Below are 18,355 nucleotides of genomic sequence, written 5' to 3' on the forward strand. Positions count from 1 at the left end.
TTGATGATGTTGCTGTCAAGGGTAACATCAAAATTTATAGGAACAGTTGACACGTCCAGAATTTCTACCAAAGTTCTACCAGTATTAATTATCTCGGTATCATCTAAATGACAGGCGGAAATCAGTTTCATTCAAAAAAAGAAAAAGAAATCAGAGACGCTAAATAAGCTTCTTCCTGCCATTACAAAATCGAACCAACAACATTCCAAGGAAATTACACTACACCTCACATGTATACATTACGATTCGCATGCATAAAGATCTACTCCACGCACTATGAATTATGATTACACATGCGTGCATGCGCGCATGGCGTGTACTGTACTGCTGATCTTCCTCCGATCTATCTAACCCGGTGCGTGGAGCGATCCCTGGCGGCGGGGCGCTGCTGCTGCTGCTGCATGCGCAGCTGGTCGTGGAACCACACGATGAACTCGTCGGCGCGCCGGTCGACCACGCCCTTGCGCCCTTCCTCGTCGTCCTCCGCCCTCGCCGCGAACGGTGAGTCCGTGATCCGCACCTGCCGCGCCGCCGGGCCGCGCCCGGCAGCCCTGGGCACTGTCGCGCCCTCCACGTTGCCCTCCTCCCCCTCCTCCACGTCGTCCATCAGCTCGAACAGCGTCTTCACGGCAGGAGCCGAGGTGTACTCCGGAAGGTCGCCGTGCTGCTGCTGCGGGAGCAGGCTCTGGCCCCGGTGCCGGTGCGCGCGGCGGCGGCGCCTGTGCACCGGCGGGCTGCTGCAGCTGAACTCTACCTCGCGGGGTCGGTACTGGTACTGCTGGTACACGGCGGCGCCGGGGTCCATGGACCGGCACGACAGCGTCGACGAGAGCGAGGACGCGCTGCCCCTGCCACCGTGCGCCCCGCGGCCGCGCGGGTACGGGTGCACCGCGGCGCCCGGGTCCATGGACCGGCAGGAGAGCGCCGCCGACAGGTACGTCGTGAACGCCGGGTCCTGGTCCCGCGCCGACGGCAGGTGGTTGTGATGGCGCTTGGACGATGACAGCATGTGGTGCAGGTTCACGCCGAGCGCCGCGAGCTTGGGCTGGTGCTTGTCGAGGCCCCTGACGAGCACGAGGTGCACGGCGCGCACCATGCGCCACAACTTCTTGGCGCTCAGCGCCAGCGCGGCGGCCGTCGGGACCTGCTCGGCACGGCCGACACCATCCTCCTCCATCCCCGGCGGCTGATAGTGGTACGTATCCCCGCTCATGTCCATCGATCGACCTACTTCTCCTCCGTTCTCCTTCTTGAAATTTTCTAGTGCTCTCGGGGACTTGCCTTTGCTCTGAGGACTAGCACACTAATGTGTCTCTGCATCTGACAGGAGGGAAGAAGAGCAGCAATGGTATTTAAAGAAGGGTCACGTCGTGTGATGGCCACGGATCACTGGACATTGATGCCACGGAGAATTATTGGCCCAATATAATGGTCTTCAAATTGTTCTTTTTGTGCTCATCTGCTAGCTCACGACGTGGTCAGCCGGGGTTGGCCGATTTAGTTCCACATATATGTGCATCAGTGCATGGGATCTTTGGCAGGAGGTCATAACGGGCTTGCGTGTCATGCCATACATATCAGGCAAGCTCATACGATGTAGATGCATGGACTTAGTAAGCTTTTAAGCCCGCTTTTCCTGATACGCGCGTTCTGGTACACTGACTAAGAGTTTCCACGTTTAGCTTGCGTGATCTGCAGTCGAGAGAGAAAGGCTACAAGGTAGGTTGCTTGAGATGTCGACGTGACCTACCCTCGACACTTTTTACCATGAAAAAACAGGTTTCTCGATGAAGTAGAAATGAGAGGAAAACGAAGAAATTCGGGCCGAGGTTATGTATCTGTCCATTCCTGATTTGGTCATTCGATTCTGTAACCCTAAACTTTTTGACTAGAAACACTTTAGCCCTAGGTCTCGGTCAAAAGTGTTACAAACGACGGAATAATGTTACTTCACTGTTGGTTCCTCAATGATATGTCCATCTCTAGATTTGGTCACTGGGTTCTAAGTTCTAACCCTAAACTTTTGACATGGGAAAACTTTAGCGCTAGATACCAGTCAAAGTGTTACAATCGTGCCCGCAAAAGAAAACTATTACAATCGATGAAAATTTTCAAATCTATTCATCGAACATCATGGCAGTACAAAGAACACGAGAAGTAACAAAAATTACATCTATATTCGTAGACCACCTAGCGACAACTACAAAGCGCCGGGACAAGCCAAAGGCACGCCACCGTCATCGCCCTCTCTCACCGGAGCAAGGCAAACCTAAACCTTTGAAACTGGGTAGAAATGAGAGGAAATCGAAGAAATTCGTGTCGCAATTATATATCTGTCCATTCTTGATTTGGTCATTTGATTCTACAACCCTAAACCTTTGAGACTAGAAAAACTTTAGCCCTAGGTCTCAGTCAAAAGTATTATAGCTTACGTACAATTGATGGAGTAATGTTACTTCATTGTTGGTTCCTCAATGATATGTCGATTTCTAGATTAGTGTCAGGACCCCGACTCGATGTCACATCGATCTAGCTGGTAACACCTCATATCACTTTGCGGCCTCACGCACGGTATCCCCACGGGTGTCGTCTTACCTTTTCCCGGGACCGTTTGCGCCTTTTGGCTCACGTATATGATAGTGTCGCTAGCATCCATATGATAAAGAGCCCGGGCTGACATGACTAGTCGTAAACCCAAAGTGGCACAGACTTACAGAGACAGGCATCCATGACCCAGCTTCGAACGTGTCGGTCATCAGCAAGTGGGTCCGGGCTGTAGCACTGGGCTAGCAGGACTCCGGTAAACCGGGCTGTAGCGGGCTAACAGGACTCCGGTACTCAAAGCGTGACATTTCCCCGAAGGGACAGACACAGGAACGAAGAAGGACACATGCCGGCCAGCCTAAGTGTTCCAGAGCAGTAGCAAGCTACCATGGCTCAGCGGTAACACTAGGAGACATTTCCCGGTAAGAGAGGCTACTAAAGGTAGACAACTAGATAGTCAGATCCCACACATACCAAGCATTTCAATCATACACACAATATGCTCGATATGTGCAAATACAACGAAGCATCACAACATGACTCTATGACACAAGTACTTTATTTAAGGCTCAGTGAGCCATACATAACATACACAAGGGTACGGGTCTCATGACCCCACATACAAGTCATACAGTCATACAAACCAGCAGCGGAAGTAACTTGTCTGAGTACAGACAACTAGTAAAATAAAAGAGGCTTGGAAAGCCTAGCTATACTACGTGGTCCTTCACAAGCTCAGGGTCACCACCTGGGTCTTTAGCCTACTCGTTGATGTCAACGTCTACATAGAACCCATCAGAAGGGGTTGCAGCGTTTTCTGTAAAAATGTAGATTATAGCAACATGAGTACAAAGGTACTTAGCAAGACTTACATCAGATCCTACATACATGCATAGTATCAAGGGTTGGTGGAGTTATTGCAGCAAGCCAGCTTTGACTCTTGGCTAGGCTATCCTACGATACTCCAACTTGAAATGGTTTTGCGCACACGAGTCCACTACTCACCACTTCAATACACTACCGAGGATCCACCTCCGTCTTCCTACGGAAGAGCCATCCTCGGCACTCACACTTATCTTGAGGCTTTTAACAGTTTCCATTTACTTGTCTATGAACTGTATAGGCAACCAAGTTGTCCTTTACCGCGGACGCGGCTATTCGAATAGATTATGATAACCCTGCAGGGGTGTACTTCTTCATACATGTTTCCACCACTTAGCGTCTGCACACGACATGTGCTCGGCAGACTTCAAGCGAAAGCCGACGTGGGTGTAGACCACGACCTACCTAAACACTTAAGCCTCTAGTCCAGGTTTATCGCCTATTCAGGTTCCATCCGCAGGGAGTCCGACCGAGGTTTCCCATACGGCCCCGAACGATGTGAACAGGGTTCCCGAGATACCTAACGGGTATTCGGTACACCCGGCCACGTACCTACCGCATCACAGCCCACCCCTACGGTCAGCGCTGTCCACGGCCTCCAGTAGGCTACAAACACCAGAAATTACTTGCAACTCCTGGACAGAGAGCTAGGGTGAATAAGAAGTCGAGCGGGGTCATATTTCAGGGCCCAATGCATGGTAGTAGCTGTATCTTAAATCACGCATACAGATCTCAGTGCTTAGGGTCGGCTTCAATGAAACAACCCACCATGTACTCCTACATGGCCTCTCATCGATACCTTTACCAAATCGTGTTCACCACACCACTCTCATTACCGACATGATCATTTCACTCCAGCCCATCACCCAGATGAACCAGACCTGACACGACTCTAAGCATAGCAGGCATAGCAAGGTAGGAACAACACATACATATGGCTCAATCAACTCCTACACATGCTAGTGAGTTTCATCTAGTTACTGTGGCAATGACAGGTCATGCAGAGGAAATGGGTTCAACTACCGTAGCACACAGCAGTTTGAATCGCGTTGTCTTAATGCAGTAAAAGAGAGCAGGAGCGAGAACATGGGATTGTATCGATATGATCAAATGGTTGGTTGCTTGCCTGATGGTTCGATGCACTGATACGGTTCTTCGCTAGGGTAATCACGGTATTCCTCGGAGACAGAACCTGCCGCAGAGAGCACCGATACGCAAACATTACCAAACAGTATGCAACAATATGATGCATGCATGAGACATGGCAAAATGAGTGTATTGGCTAATGCAACTAAAACCAGAAGGGTTTGAACAAATTTGAATCAAGGATTCAAATTTCAAATTCAAATATGGCCTTTTAAAGTGCTTTTCCTTGTTCTGCTTGAAACATCAATTTAACTTGTTTGATCATGCATGAAAATACTACAGATGGATAGATTGGATTTTTCTGATCATTTTTCATATATAATTTGTCCAATTTGGAGTTACAGAATAAAAGTTATGAATTTTTGAAGTTTAATTAATATTCTGGAATTTCCTGATTTAAATTAAATCCAGAAAAGCAATTACTGCGTCAGCCTGACGTCAGTGTGACGTCAGCAGGTCAACGGAACTGGTCCAGGTCAAACCTGACAGTGGGTCCCGCATGTCAGGGTGATTATTTTAATTAAAACTTAATTAAAACTAATCCTGTTTAATTAACAGGGCTGGGCCCCACCTGTCATTGACTCAGGGGAGTCAACCAGGGCCCACCCGTGGTCAAAGTCAAAGTCGGCTGCCGGCGTTTAGCCGCCGGCGAGCCCGACGCGGCGGCGGGAGTGGTTTTGGCCATTTCGGCCACCAGAGGGGCCGCGGAGACCACCGGAGTGGAGCTGAGGACAACCCGCAGCTCTTGGCGGAGTCCGTTGGGGTCGGGGTGGCCGGAGTCGACGGCGGCGAGCTCGGCTGCGGCCGCCGGGGTTCGATCGTGCACGGGAACAGGGTTGGAGCTCGAAGTCGAGCGAAGCGAGGTGCTAGGGATGCTCTACGGGGTCTTGCGAACTCGTTGGACTCGCCGGGGTGACCAAATGGTCACCGGAGCTGCGTCGACGGCGAGCTCGGCGACGGCGGAGGTTCGGCCGTGGTGGGGAGGAGGCTACGGTGGGGAAACGAGGGGGAGGAGAGGGGGAAACGGTGGCGTAGCTCACCGCGGTTGCAGTGGGCGTCGAAGTGGGCTCGGGGACGCGCTGGAGACGGCGAATCGACGGCGACGGTGGTCGGAGCCCGAAGAGGGGAACGGCGACGTGGCGGCGATGCAGGGCTTCCGGGGAGCTGTGGAGCGGTGGGGAGGAAGAGGGGGTCGTGGCGGAGCTCCTGAGCTAGTCGGGGGAGCGAGGGGTGGCCGGAGATGGCTGCTATGGCGAACGGCGGCGAGTGTGGTGTTCGGCCGTGTGAGAGAGAGAGCGAGGGAGAGGAGAGGAGAGCCGGGGGAGAGTGAGAGAGAGCAGGGGAGAGGCGTGGCGTCGTCCAGGGCATCGAGCGAGGAGGGGAGGGCAGGCAAGCAGGCGAGCAGGTGGCGTGGCGCGGTGGCGCGCGCGCGCGCCGGCCACACTCCCCTCCCTCTGTCGGGACGAAGACGACAGAGGAGGGAGGTGGGCTGGGCCGGCTGCCGGCTGGGCCAGCCAGCTGGCTGGGCCGCACAGTGGAGGAGCCCAGGTAAGCTCCTCCTGTTATATATTTTCTGTTTTTTTTAATTTCTGACATTTGTTTTGATTTAAATAATATATTAAATCATTTATTTAACTTATGCCAATTTTTGCAGGAGCTATTTATATTATTTCAGAGCTCTTTTATAATTGGCATAATATTTGGGCATATATTAATATATATAATTAATATATTTCCAATGCAAATATTTATGCATTAATTCCAAATGCCCAAAATAAATGTCCATGAGCCACTAAAAATATTGGTTTGATTTTTATCTCTGTCCAATATTTTCAGGGAGCAACATGAGCATTTTCTGGGACCCTTTTGGAGAAATTTTTATTTGGGTCATTTTCAAAATGGTTCTGAGGGTTTCACAGATCCCCATTTCAAGTTTCTGATGAAAGAGTAAACATGATGCAACACTCTAATGCATGACTAGCTAGGGTGTGACAACTCACCCCCACTCAAAAGAATCTCGTCCCGAGATTTGGGTTCCTCCGAGAAGAAGGCGGGGTACTCGAGTCGAAGACGATCCTCCCTTTCCCAAGTTGCTTCATCCTCAGAATGGTGCGACCATTGAACCTTGAGAAACTTGATATTATGACGTCGAGCGGTACGCTCGGCCTGATCGAGGATACGAACGGGGTACTCTCGATATGTAAGATTATCTTGGAGATCAAGCGTTTCGTGGTCCACTCCACGGATAGGATCCGAGAAGCAACGCCTGAGTTGAGAAACGTGGAAGACATCGTGAACTCTGGAGAGGTGCGGAGGTAGTTCCAACTGGTAGGCAACTTCTCCTCGTTTGGCAAGGATGCGAAAAGGTCCAATGTAACGAGGAGCCAATTTGCCTTTGATACCGAAACGATGGGTTCCCTTCAGAGGGGTGACCCGAAGATAAGCCTTCTCGTCAACCTCGAAAGTCATAGCCTTATGTTTTCGGTCATATTGACTCTTTTGACGAGATTGGGCTGTTTTCAACTTTTCACGAACGATACGAACTTGCTCTTCTGCTTCCTGAATCATACCCGGGCCAAAGAATTGTCTTTCCCCGGTCTCTGACCAGTTAAGGGGTGTTCGACACCGTCGTCCATAGAGAACTTCAAAAGGGGCTTTACCCAAGCTAGATTGATAGCTGTTGTTGTAAGCGAATTCGGCAAATGGAAGGCACTTCTCCCAGTCCATTCCGAACGAGATAACGGAGGCTCGAAGCATGTCTTCTAGAATTTGGTTGACGCGTTCCACTTGACCACTCGACTGAGGGTGGAAAGCGGTGCTAAAGGAGAGACGGGTTCCCATAGCATTTTGGAAACTTTCCCAAAATCGAGAGGTGAAAAGACTTCCTCGATCCGAGTTAATTTCCAAAGGGACACCATGAAGGGACACTATTCGGGAGATGTATAAGTCTGCCAGCTGACTAGCGGTTATACTCTCACGAACAGGTAAGAAATGAGCTACTTTGGAAAGACGATCAACCACGACGAAAATAGCATTATTCCCTCTCTTGGTCCTGGGAAAACCGGTAATGAAATCCATACCAATTTTATCCCATTTCCATTCAGGAATAGCTAGGGGTTGAAGGGTGCCAGCAGGCCGTTGATGCTCTGCTTTTACACGACGACAGACGTCGCAATTAGCAATATACTGAGCAATTTCTCTCTTCATCCTAGTCCACCAGAACCTCTGGCGTAGGTCCTGATACATCTTAGTACTACCGGGATGAATGGTGAGAGGAGATTCATGAGCCTCCTTAAGGATCAACTGCCGTAGATGCTGGTTCTTGGGAACCACTAGACGGTTCTCAAAGTACACAACACCATGATCATTTGTGGAGAAACAACTAGCACCTCCGCTAGCAATGTTCTCCTTGATCTTAGCTATTCCCTTATCTCGCTTCTGGGCAGCAATGATTTGATCCGTAAGAGTAGGTTTCGCCACCAAGGTGGAGAGAAATCCTTGAGGAACAATGTGAAGGTTAAGCTTCCGGAATTCCTCATGGAGAAGCGGTTGACTTTGTTGTAACATCAGGTTGTTACAATAAGATTTACGACTTAACGCATCAGCCATGACGTTGGCTTTCCCTGGGGTGTAGGTTATTCCTAAGTCGAAGTCGGTGATCAATTCAACCCAACGTCTTTGCCTGAGGTTCAGATCCGGTTGGGTGAAGATGTACTTCAGACTTTGGTGATCAGTGAATATTTCGCAACGATTACCGAGGAGGTAATGTCGCCAGGTCTTAAGTGCATAGACTACGGCTGCAAGCTCTAGATCATGAGTGGGATAATTCTCCTCATGTGGGTGCAATTGCCGTGAAGCGTAGGCAATTACGTGTCGATCTTGCATGAGAATGCAACCTAGTCCTTGTCGCGAGGCGTCGCAGTAGATAACAAAGTCCTTAGAGAAGTCTGGCGGTACCAGTACGGGAGCAGAAGTCAGGCGTCTTTTCAGTTCCTGAAAGTTGTGCTCACATTGTGGAGTCCATTCGAACTTCTTATCTTTCTTGAGGAGTTCGGTTAGAGGTTTGGCAACCTTGGAGAAGTTCTCGACAAAGCGACGACAATAGCTCGCTAAGCCTAGAAAACTCCGAACTTGCTTGACCGATTCAGGTGGAGTCCAGTTAAGGACGGCTTGAACTCGCTCAGGGTTAACAGCAATACCTTTACCAGATATTACATGACCCAGATAGGTCACTTCTGACAACCAGAATTCACATTTAGAAAATTTGGCATAAAGGCGATGCTCTCGAAGTTTCTGCAACACTAGCCTTAGATGTTCGGCATGTTCTTCCTCGTTCTTGGAGTAGATGAGTATATCATCGAGGTAAACCACGACGAATTTATCCAAATACTCCATGAAGATTGAATTCATTAACCGAGAAAAGGTGGCTGGAGCGTTGGTTAATCCGAAGGACATGACGGTGTACTCGTATTGGCCATAACGAGTGACAAAGGCCGTTTTAGGAATGTCCCCGTTTCTGATTTTGATTTGATGGTAGCCCAACCTCAAATCCATCTTGGAGAAGACTGAGGATCCAGCGAGCTGATCATACAGGTCGTTGATCCTGGGAAGCGGGTATTTGTTCTTGATTGTGACCAAGTTGACAGGTCGGTAATCTACAACCATCCGGTCCGTACCATCCTTCTTCTTGACGAATAGGACGGGGCAAGCCCACGGAGATGAGCTAGGTCGGATGAAACCCTTTTTCAAGGACTCATCGAGTTGTTTCTTAAGCTTGGCTAGTTCTAGGGGTGCCATCTTATAAGGTCTTCTAGCAATCGGAACGGTTCCTGGAATGAGGTCTATTACAAACTCAACATCCCTGTCAGGTGGAACACCTGGCAATTCCTCCGGAAAGACATCCGGGAAGTCACGGACTACCGGAACGTCCTCAAGGTCTGGCAAAGGGCTGGCGTTAAGAGAATATAATTGTCGCTTAGCTATTCGGGTCAAGACATTGACTATTTCTCCCGAAGGATGGGTGAGTTGAACAGTCCTAGAGAAGCAATCGATTTGGGCATGATGAGCCGACATCCAGTCCATACCCAGAATGATATTAATATCTGAAGATTTAAGGGCTATCAAAGACGCAAGGAAAACAAGTCTGTCGACTTGGATTTCATTTCCATAGCTTACCCTAGAGGTCTGCCATCTAGAACCAGGGGTAGAGATTTCCATAGTGGATGGCATGTCACAGAATGCAACGTTATGCAAACGAGCATAACTTTCGGATATAAAAGAATGAGAGGCTCCTGTATCGAAAAGAACAGATGCCGGGTGGCAGTTAACAAGAAGCGTACCGAGAACGACGTTGGGATCCTCTTGAGCTTCTTCGGCAGAGACACAGTTGACATGGCCACATGAAGCGGTGACCGGCTTGGCATGGAATACTTTTCCTGTCGGCTTGCCACGGCCAACAGCTTTAGCAGATTGATTGGGGTTGGTCTGGGGGCATTCACGCATATAGTGACCAGATTCCCCACACTTGAAACAAGTCACGGAACTGGTACGTGGAGGAGCATTGTTAGTTGGACCTCCATAGGGCTTGGCCGGTGCAGACTGTTGAACGGGGCGAGGCGCCTGGAAGGATGGCCTCGGTGTAAACCTGGGTGGCAGGGCGGTGTTGGGTACCCACACGCGGCGCTTCTGAGGACCAGCACCGGATGAGGAACCCATGTCACGGCCATGCTTGCGTGTTGCGTCATAGTCAGTCTGACCAGTTTCAGCACTGATGGCTTTGTTGACAAGTTTCGAAAAGGATGTGCACTCATGCAGACGGAGGTCGCGGCGAAGCTCAGGACTAAGGCCCTTACGGAACCTTGCTTGCTTCTTGGCATCGGTAGACACTTCCTCGGTTGCATATCGTGCGAGATTACCAAACTCCCTGCTGTAAGCATCCACAGAAAGTCGACCTTGGGTGAAACTGCAAAATTCTTCACGTTTACGGTCCATGAGACCCTCCGGAATGTGATGTTCACGGAAAGCCTCGCTGAATTCAGCCCAAGTAGTGACATGGCCCGCCGGGCGCATAGCTCCATAATTCTCCCACCATAGGCTGGCGGGGCCTTCAAGATGATATGCAGCAAAGGTGACCTTGTCAGCCTCCGCTACCAGCGCGGAACGCAGTTTATGAGAGATACTGCGAAGCCAGTCATCAGCGTCGAGGGGCTCGACGGAGTGGTGGAACGTGGGTGGATGCAATTTGATAAAATCACTGAGTGACACCACGTTAGCCCTCTGATGGTGTGCTGTATTCTGTTCAATACGCTCCAACAAACGGTTTGTCTCCCGCTTGTTTCTCTCAGCTTCCATCATCACCTCGGCTAGTGAAGGAGGATGAGGCAGATTTGCATCCCTGGCTTCACTGCCTTCGGCCTGCTCTTGAGAAGCAGGGTTAGCGCGCGTGTTGACCATCCTAGGTAAACAAGACAATGATTTAGTCAGGATGGTAAAATTCCGACATAGGATTCATAATGTAAGAAATAACTCGGAATGCAAGATGATCATCTGTATGACATGGTAGATACAGAAACTGCTTCTTTTATTCCATCGTCATACACACCATACAGGGTTTAGTACAAGACCAAACAAAGTACTATTACGGTGAAAAGAGGATTACATCTCATCGGAGGCATTCCAAGCTCCTATACATTATTTTTCTACACCTCCGGAAGGAGTACAAACTAGGTCATATCCCACGAGTCACGCGGGACGATAGACGACACAGCTAGTGCGAACTAGTGATACTACCACTAACTCAGACCGATCCGTAGTAGTCCTCGTAGAAGTCACCTCCATAGCCTGGAAGCTCAAAATGATCATCTGGAAACAGACGGTCTCGCGGAGCTTGTGGACCATAGGGGCTAGGATGAGGCCTTGGACCAACAAACGGTGGCCTGCGGGGACCGCGAGGTGGGGTGATGCCTCCTACATCACGCCAAACCATCACGTCTGGCAGAGCAGATCTCACAGGATAGAGATCGCGCATATCTGAGAATCCAGCTTGCACTGCCGGTGCGAACCGAGTCAAAGTGGCCCAGTGGTCAGCACGGGTGTTGAAGAGCTCTAGCCTTAAGGCCCGATTTTCACGGTCCTTATCCTCGATCATCTCAGCAGTGGTGCGAGTCCGTGAATCCTCCTGAGTGGGGTCAGCATAAATAGCCTGGAGATACCCTTGTGCTCCTGGAAGTGATCCTGGCATATACCGGAAGTCAGAGTCCCGAAATAAACCAGATCTGACTCGCATAATGGTCATCATAGAGTAGGCGGCGTCCTGCACAGCCATCTCAATAGTAATCCCGAGTCCATAAGAGCAGTGAAGAGGCTCGGTGGAACCAGGATAAGATGGAAATATCCTGACAGTGTAGAGATACTGGCTCTGATTAAAATCTCGGAATTGCTCTTCGACCGTGTACTCAGGATACCAGCGGTATCCAGCCTCAGTCATTACCCTGACCAACTTAGCAGTATGGCCGGGTACATCTAGGCATCGAGTCAGGCGAACCACTTGATTGAGGTCGCGAGTGGCCATCTGAAAACACAATCATAATGCAAGGGCATTAGAATTTCTAGCAAAATTTCGGCAGCATAACAGCTGTAAATGCTCAAAAGGATTTGAGACATTTGACAAAGGATTTCGTACACACTCAACATCACCATATCAAAGTTCTGAAACCGTTCTGGCAACACAATGTGGTAGTAGAACTGAACTAGGCTTGTATCCATCAACTTATAAGGTACTACTGATTAGTAACTCGTGATCCTGATAGAGAGAACAGATCCTAATTCCTTAACCCCCGATAGAAGAATGGACTGACTCAGATCAGAATGTCATAAGATAAAGGAGTAAAAAGAGCCTTACGTTCCATCCCACAAACAATTCCCCTACATATAACTAAAGAATTTCTAGACTCAACATCGACCAGTTTGGCTTGGAAAACCTACAGGCAGTCCGGCTCTGATGCCAACGCTGTCAGGACCCCGACTCGATGTCACATCGATCTAGCTGGTAACACCTCATATCACTTTGCGGCCTCACGCACGGTATCCCCACGGGTGTCGTCTTACCTTTTCCCGGGACCGTTTGCGCCTTTTGGCTCACGTATATGATAGTGTCGCTAGCATCCATATGATAAAGAGCCCGGGCTGACATGACTAGTCGTAAACCCAAAGTGGCACAGACTTACAGAGACAGGCATCCATGACCCAGCTTCGAACGTGTCGGTCATCAGCAAGTGGGTCCGGGCTGTAGCACTGGGCTAGCAGGACTCCGGTAAACCGGGCTGTAGCGGGCTAATAGGACTCCGGTACTCAAAGCGTGACATTTCCCCGAAGGGACAGACACAGGAACGAAGAAGGACACATGCCGGCCAGCCTAAGTGTTCCAGAGCAGTAGCAAGCTACCATGGCTCAGCGGTAACACTAGGAGACATTTCCCGATAAGAGAGGCTACTAAAGGTAGACAACTAGATAGTCAGATCCCACACATACCAAGCATTTCAATCATACACACAATATGCTCGATATGTGCAAATACAACGAAGCATCACAACATGACTCTATGACACAAGTACTTTATTTAAGGCTCAGTGAGCCATACATAACATACACAAGGGTACGGGTCTCATGACCCCACATACAAGTCATACAGTCATACAAACCAGCAGCGGAAGTAACTTGTCTGAGTACAGACAACTAGTAAAATAAAAGAGGCTTGGAAAGCCTAGCTATACTACGTGGTCCTTCACAAGCTCAGGGTCACCACCTGGGTCTTTAGCCTACTCGTTGATGTCAACGTCTACATAGAACCCATCAGAAGGGGTTGCAGCGTTTTCTGTAAAAATGTAGATTATAGCAACATGAGTACAAAGGTACTTAGCAAGACTTACATCAGATCCTACATACATGCATAGTATCAAGGGTTGGTGGAGTTATTGCAGCAAGCCAGCTTTGACTCTTGGCTAGGCTATCCTACGATACTCCAACTTGAAATGGTTTTGCGCACACGAGTCCACTACTCACCACTTCAATACACTACCGAGGATCCACCTCCGTCTTCCTACGGAAGAGCCATCCTCGGCACTCACACTTATCTTGAGGCTTTTAACAGTTTCCATTTACTTGTCTATGAACTGTATAGGCAACCAAGTTGTCCTTTACCGCGGACGCGGCTATTCGAATAGATTATGATAACCCTGCAGGGGTGTACTTCTTCATACATGTTTCCACCACTTAGCGTCTGCACACGACATGTGCTCGGCAGACTTCAAGCGAAAGCCGACGTGGGTGTAGACCACGACCTACCTAAACACTTAAGCCTCTAGTCCAGGTTTATCGCCTATTCAGGTTCCATCCGCAGGGAGTCCGACCGAGGTTTCCCATACGGCCCCGAACGATGTGAACAGGGTTCCCGAGATACCTAACGGGTATTCGGTACACCCGGCCACGTACCTACCGCATCACAGCCCACCCCTACGGTCAGCGCTGTCCACGGCCTCCAGTAGGCTACAAACACCAGAAATTACTTGCAACTCCTGGACAGAGAGCTAGGGTGAATAAGAAGTCGAGCGGGGTCATATTTCAGGGCCCAATGCATGGTAGTAGCTGTATCTTAAATCACGCATACAGATCTCAGTGCTTAGGGTCGGCTTCAATGAAACAACCCACCATGTACTCCTACATGGCCTCTCATCGATACCTTTACCAAATCGTGTTCACCACACCACTCTCATTACCGACATGATCATTTCACTCCAGCCCATCACCCAGATGAACCAGACCTGACACGACTCTAAGCATAGCAGGCATAGCAAGGTAGGAACAACACATACATATGGCTCAATCAACTCCTACACATGCTAGTGAGTTTCATCTAGTTACTGTGGCAATGACAGGTCATGCAGAGGAAATGGGTTCAACTACCGTAGCACACAGCAGTTTGAATCGCGTTGTCTTAATGCAGTAAAAGAGAGCAGGAGCGAGAACATGGGATTGTATCGATATGATCAAATGGTTGGTTGCTTGCCTGATGGTTCGATGCACTGATACGGTTCTTCGCTAGGGTAATCACGGTATTCCTCGGAGACAGAACCTGCCGCAGAGAGCACCGATACGCAAACATTACCAAACAGTATGCAACAATATGATGCATGCATGAGACATGGCAAAATGAGTGTATTGGCTAATGCAACTAAAACCAGAAGGGTTTGAACAAATTTGAATCAAGGATTCAAATTTCAAATTCAAATATGGCCTTTTAAAGTGCTTTTCCTTGTTCTGCTTGAAACATCAATTTAACTTGTTTGATCATGCATGAAAATACTACAGATGGATAGATTGGATTTTTCTGATCATTTTTCATATATAATTTGTCCAATTTGGAGTTACAGAATAAAAGTTATGAATTTTTGAAGTTTAATTAATATTCTGGAATTTCCTGATTTAAATTAAATCCAGAAAAGCAATTACTGCGTCAGCCTGACGTCAGTGTGACGTCAGCAGGTCAACGGAACTGGTCCAGGTCAAACCTGACAGTGGGTCCCGCATGTCAGGGTGATTATTTTAATTAAAACTTAATTAAAACTAATCCTGTTTAATTAACAGGGCTGGACCCCACCTGTCATTGACTCAGGGGAGTCAACCAGGGCCCACCCGTGGTCAAAGTCAAAGTCGGCTGCCGGCGTTTAGCCGCCGGCGAGCCCGACGCGGAGGCGGGAGTGGTTTTGGCCATTTCGGCCACCAGAGGGGCCACGGAGACCACCGGAGTGGAGCTGAGGACAACCCGCAGCTCTTGGCGGAGTCCGTTGGGGTCGGGGTGGCCGGAGTCGACGGCGGCGAGCTCGGCTGCGGCCGCCGGGGTTCGGTCGTGCACGGGAACAGGGTTGGAGCTCGAAGTCGAGCGAAGCGAGGTGCTAGGGATGCTCTACGGGGTCTTGCGAACTCGTTGGACTCGCCGGGGTGACCAAATGGTCACCGGAGCTGCGTCGACGGCGAGCTCGGCGACGGCGGAGGTTCGGCCGTGGTGGGGAGGAGGCTACGGTGGGGAAACGAGGGGGAGGAGAGGGGGAAACGGTGGCGTAGCTCACCGCGGTTGCAGTGGGCGTCGAAGTGGGCTCGGGGACGCGCTGGAGACGGCGAATCGACGGCGACGGTGGTCGGAGCCCGAAGAGGGGAACGGCGACGTGGCGGCGATGCAGGGCTTCCGGGGAGCTGTGGAGCGGTGGGGAGGAAGAGGGGGTCGTGGCGGAGCTCCTGAGCTAGTCGGGGGAGCGAGGGGTGGCCGGAGATGGCTGCTATGGCGAACGGCGGCGAGTGTGGTGTTCGGCCGTGTGAGAGAGAGAGCGAGGGAGAGGAGAGGAGAGCCGGGGGAGAGTGAGAGAGAGCAGGGGAGAGGCGTGGCGTCGTCCAGGGCATCGAGCGAGGAGGGGAGGGCAGGCAAGCAGGCGAGCAGGTGGCGTGGCGCGGTGGCGCGCGCGCGCGCCGGCCACACTCCCCTCCCTCTGTCGGGACGAAGACGACAGAGGAGGGAGGTGGGCTGGGCCGGCTGCCGGCTGGGCCAGCCAGCTGGCTGGGCCGCACAGTGGAGGAGCCCAGGTAAGCTCCTCCTGTTATATATTTTCTGTTTTTTTTAATTTCTGACATTTGTTTTGATTTAAATAATATATTAAATCATTTATTTAACTTATGCCAATTTTTGCAGGAGCTATTTATATTATTTCAGAGCTCTTTTATAATTGGCATAATATTTGGGCATATATTAATATATATAATTAATATATTTCCAATGCAAATATTTATGCATTAATTCCAAATGCCCAAAATAAATGTCCATGAGCCACTAAAAATATTGGTTTGATTTTTATCTCTGTCCAATATTTTCAGGGAGCAACATGAGCATTTTCTGGGACCCTTTTGGAGAAATTTTTATTTGGGTCATTTTCAAAATGGTTCTGAGGGTTTCACAGATCCCCATTTCAAGTTTCTGATGAAAGAGTAAACATGATGCAACACTCTAATGCATGACTAGCTAGGGTGTGACAATTAGGTCACTGGGTTCTGAGTTCTAACCCTAAACTTTTGACATGGGGAAACTTTAGCGCTAGATACCAGTCAAAGTGTTACAATCATCCCCGTAAAACAAAACTATTACAATCAATGGAATAGTGGTGGCTTCTTCTCTTATTTTTGCGGGAAAAATTTCCAATCTATTCACCAAACATCATGGAAGTACAAAGAAAACGAGAAGTAACAAAAAATACATCCATATTTGTAGACCACCTAGCGACAACTAGAAGCACTGGAGCGAGCCGAAGGCGCACTACCGTCATCACCCTCCCTCACCAGAGCCGCACAAGCCTAAACCTTTGAAAGTGGATAGAAATGAGAGGAAATCGAGGATATTCGTGTCGCAGTTATATATCTGTCCATTCTTGATTTAGTCATTCTATTATATAACCCTAATCCTTTGAGACGACTAGAAAAACTTTAGCCCTTAGGTCTCAGTCAAAAGTGTTATAGCTTACGTACACCCAATGGAATAATGTTACTTCATTGTTGGTTCCTCAATGATACATTGATTTCTAGACTTGGTCACTGGGCTCTGTGTTCTAACTCTAAACTTTTGACATGGGGAAACTTTAGCACTAGATATCAGTCAAATTGTTACAATCGCCACCGCAAAAGAAGACTATTACAATCCATGGAATAGTGGTGGTTTCATACACATAACAGTCCAATCAGCACAAGAAAAATAATAATAAGAAAAAGTGAATTAGAAAAAGGAAATCAGAAGAAGGCATGCAAAAATATGGAAAAACTCATGAATCTGGAGAAGCCTAGATCTCCTTGAGCCCTTGGTTGAATATTCATTTGTGTTATTACATTTATTAACATAATACAACCGACGACGCCTCCAACCACTACCATGGCAAGTCTAGCCACCCTGTGACGAGCGACTAGATTGTCCCTCTCATGATCCAATGTTTATGACTACCGATTTTGTCAAGTTTTTTTTTTTGATTTTGTGTTATCTTGTACTCCCTCCGATCCATATCAATTGTCGCTGATTTGGTGCAACAATTAATATGAACCGGAGGGAGTATAAAAGGCTTAGGTATTTTTTTTTGCGGAGAATAAAAGGTTTAGGTCACATGTATTCGATTCCAAGACAAAACTCTATGTTCGATATAAGTCCAACTGTAGCCCTACACAAATATTCAACACAAATTTAACATGTTGCCACTTAGAGGGAGTAATATAACTATCTCCATGGTGTCACCATCTGCTTAATTTATGTTAAGACAATTAGGAGTTTTCTGGGTGTTAAGAGCGTAGGGTTCACTTAAATAGCATGACAGAAGAAAACTGAAATGATGAGTTGTGCGTGGCAAACATGTAGCTAGTAGTATTACTATTAGTGTATCCAAGATAGTTTTGTCAATACAAAGTGTTATGATGAGGACATCTTAGTACTAATTAAAAAGATGAAGGGGCATACTTCATCCTTGTGCGCTCCATGAATTCTGAAAGAAACGAAAGTGGAATTTTGATGTCACCAGCTGGACTAGCCAACCAGCAGACCACTGTTCATTAATAGGAATGTTTTATGCACTGCACTCAATATCGCAAGTTTCTTACCTCCAAACAAAATATTTACTTGTTACTAATACAAAATCAAAAGGTTTAGCCTGCAGTTGTATACCAGGAGGAGTCCATAAGCAGCAGCCGCAGCCGCTGATAAGCTTGA

General features: G+C 48.7%; 1 protein-coding gene across 1 annotated transcript; it reads right to left on the bottom strand.

The window, feature by feature from the left end:
• Window positions 1-141: 141 nt before the first annotated feature.
• On the bottom strand, window positions 142-1,326 carry LOC119349042. The gene has a single exon (XM_037617052.1). The coding sequence runs from the start codon at window positions 1,217-1,219 to the stop codon at window positions 344-346; it is 876 nt and encodes a 291-aa protein (XP_037472949.1). The 5' UTR covers window positions 1,220-1,326; the 3' UTR covers window positions 142-343.
• Window positions 1,327-18,355: the final 17,029 nt, after the last annotated feature.

This window comes from Triticum dicoccoides, chromosome 1B, assembly GCF_002162155.2.
Source record: "Triticum dicoccoides isolate Atlit2015 ecotype Zavitan chromosome 1B, WEW_v2.0, whole genome shotgun sequence".
In the NCBI taxonomy this organism is placed as follows: Eukaryota; Viridiplantae; Streptophyta; class Magnoliopsida; order Poales; family Poaceae; genus Triticum; species Triticum dicoccoides.

Excerpts from the sequence above, each read along its gene's own strand:
- LOC119349042 (XM_037617052.1), bottom strand. The coding sequence starts at position 1,219 with ATGGACATGAGCGGGGATACGTACCACTATCAGCCGCCGGGGATGGAG.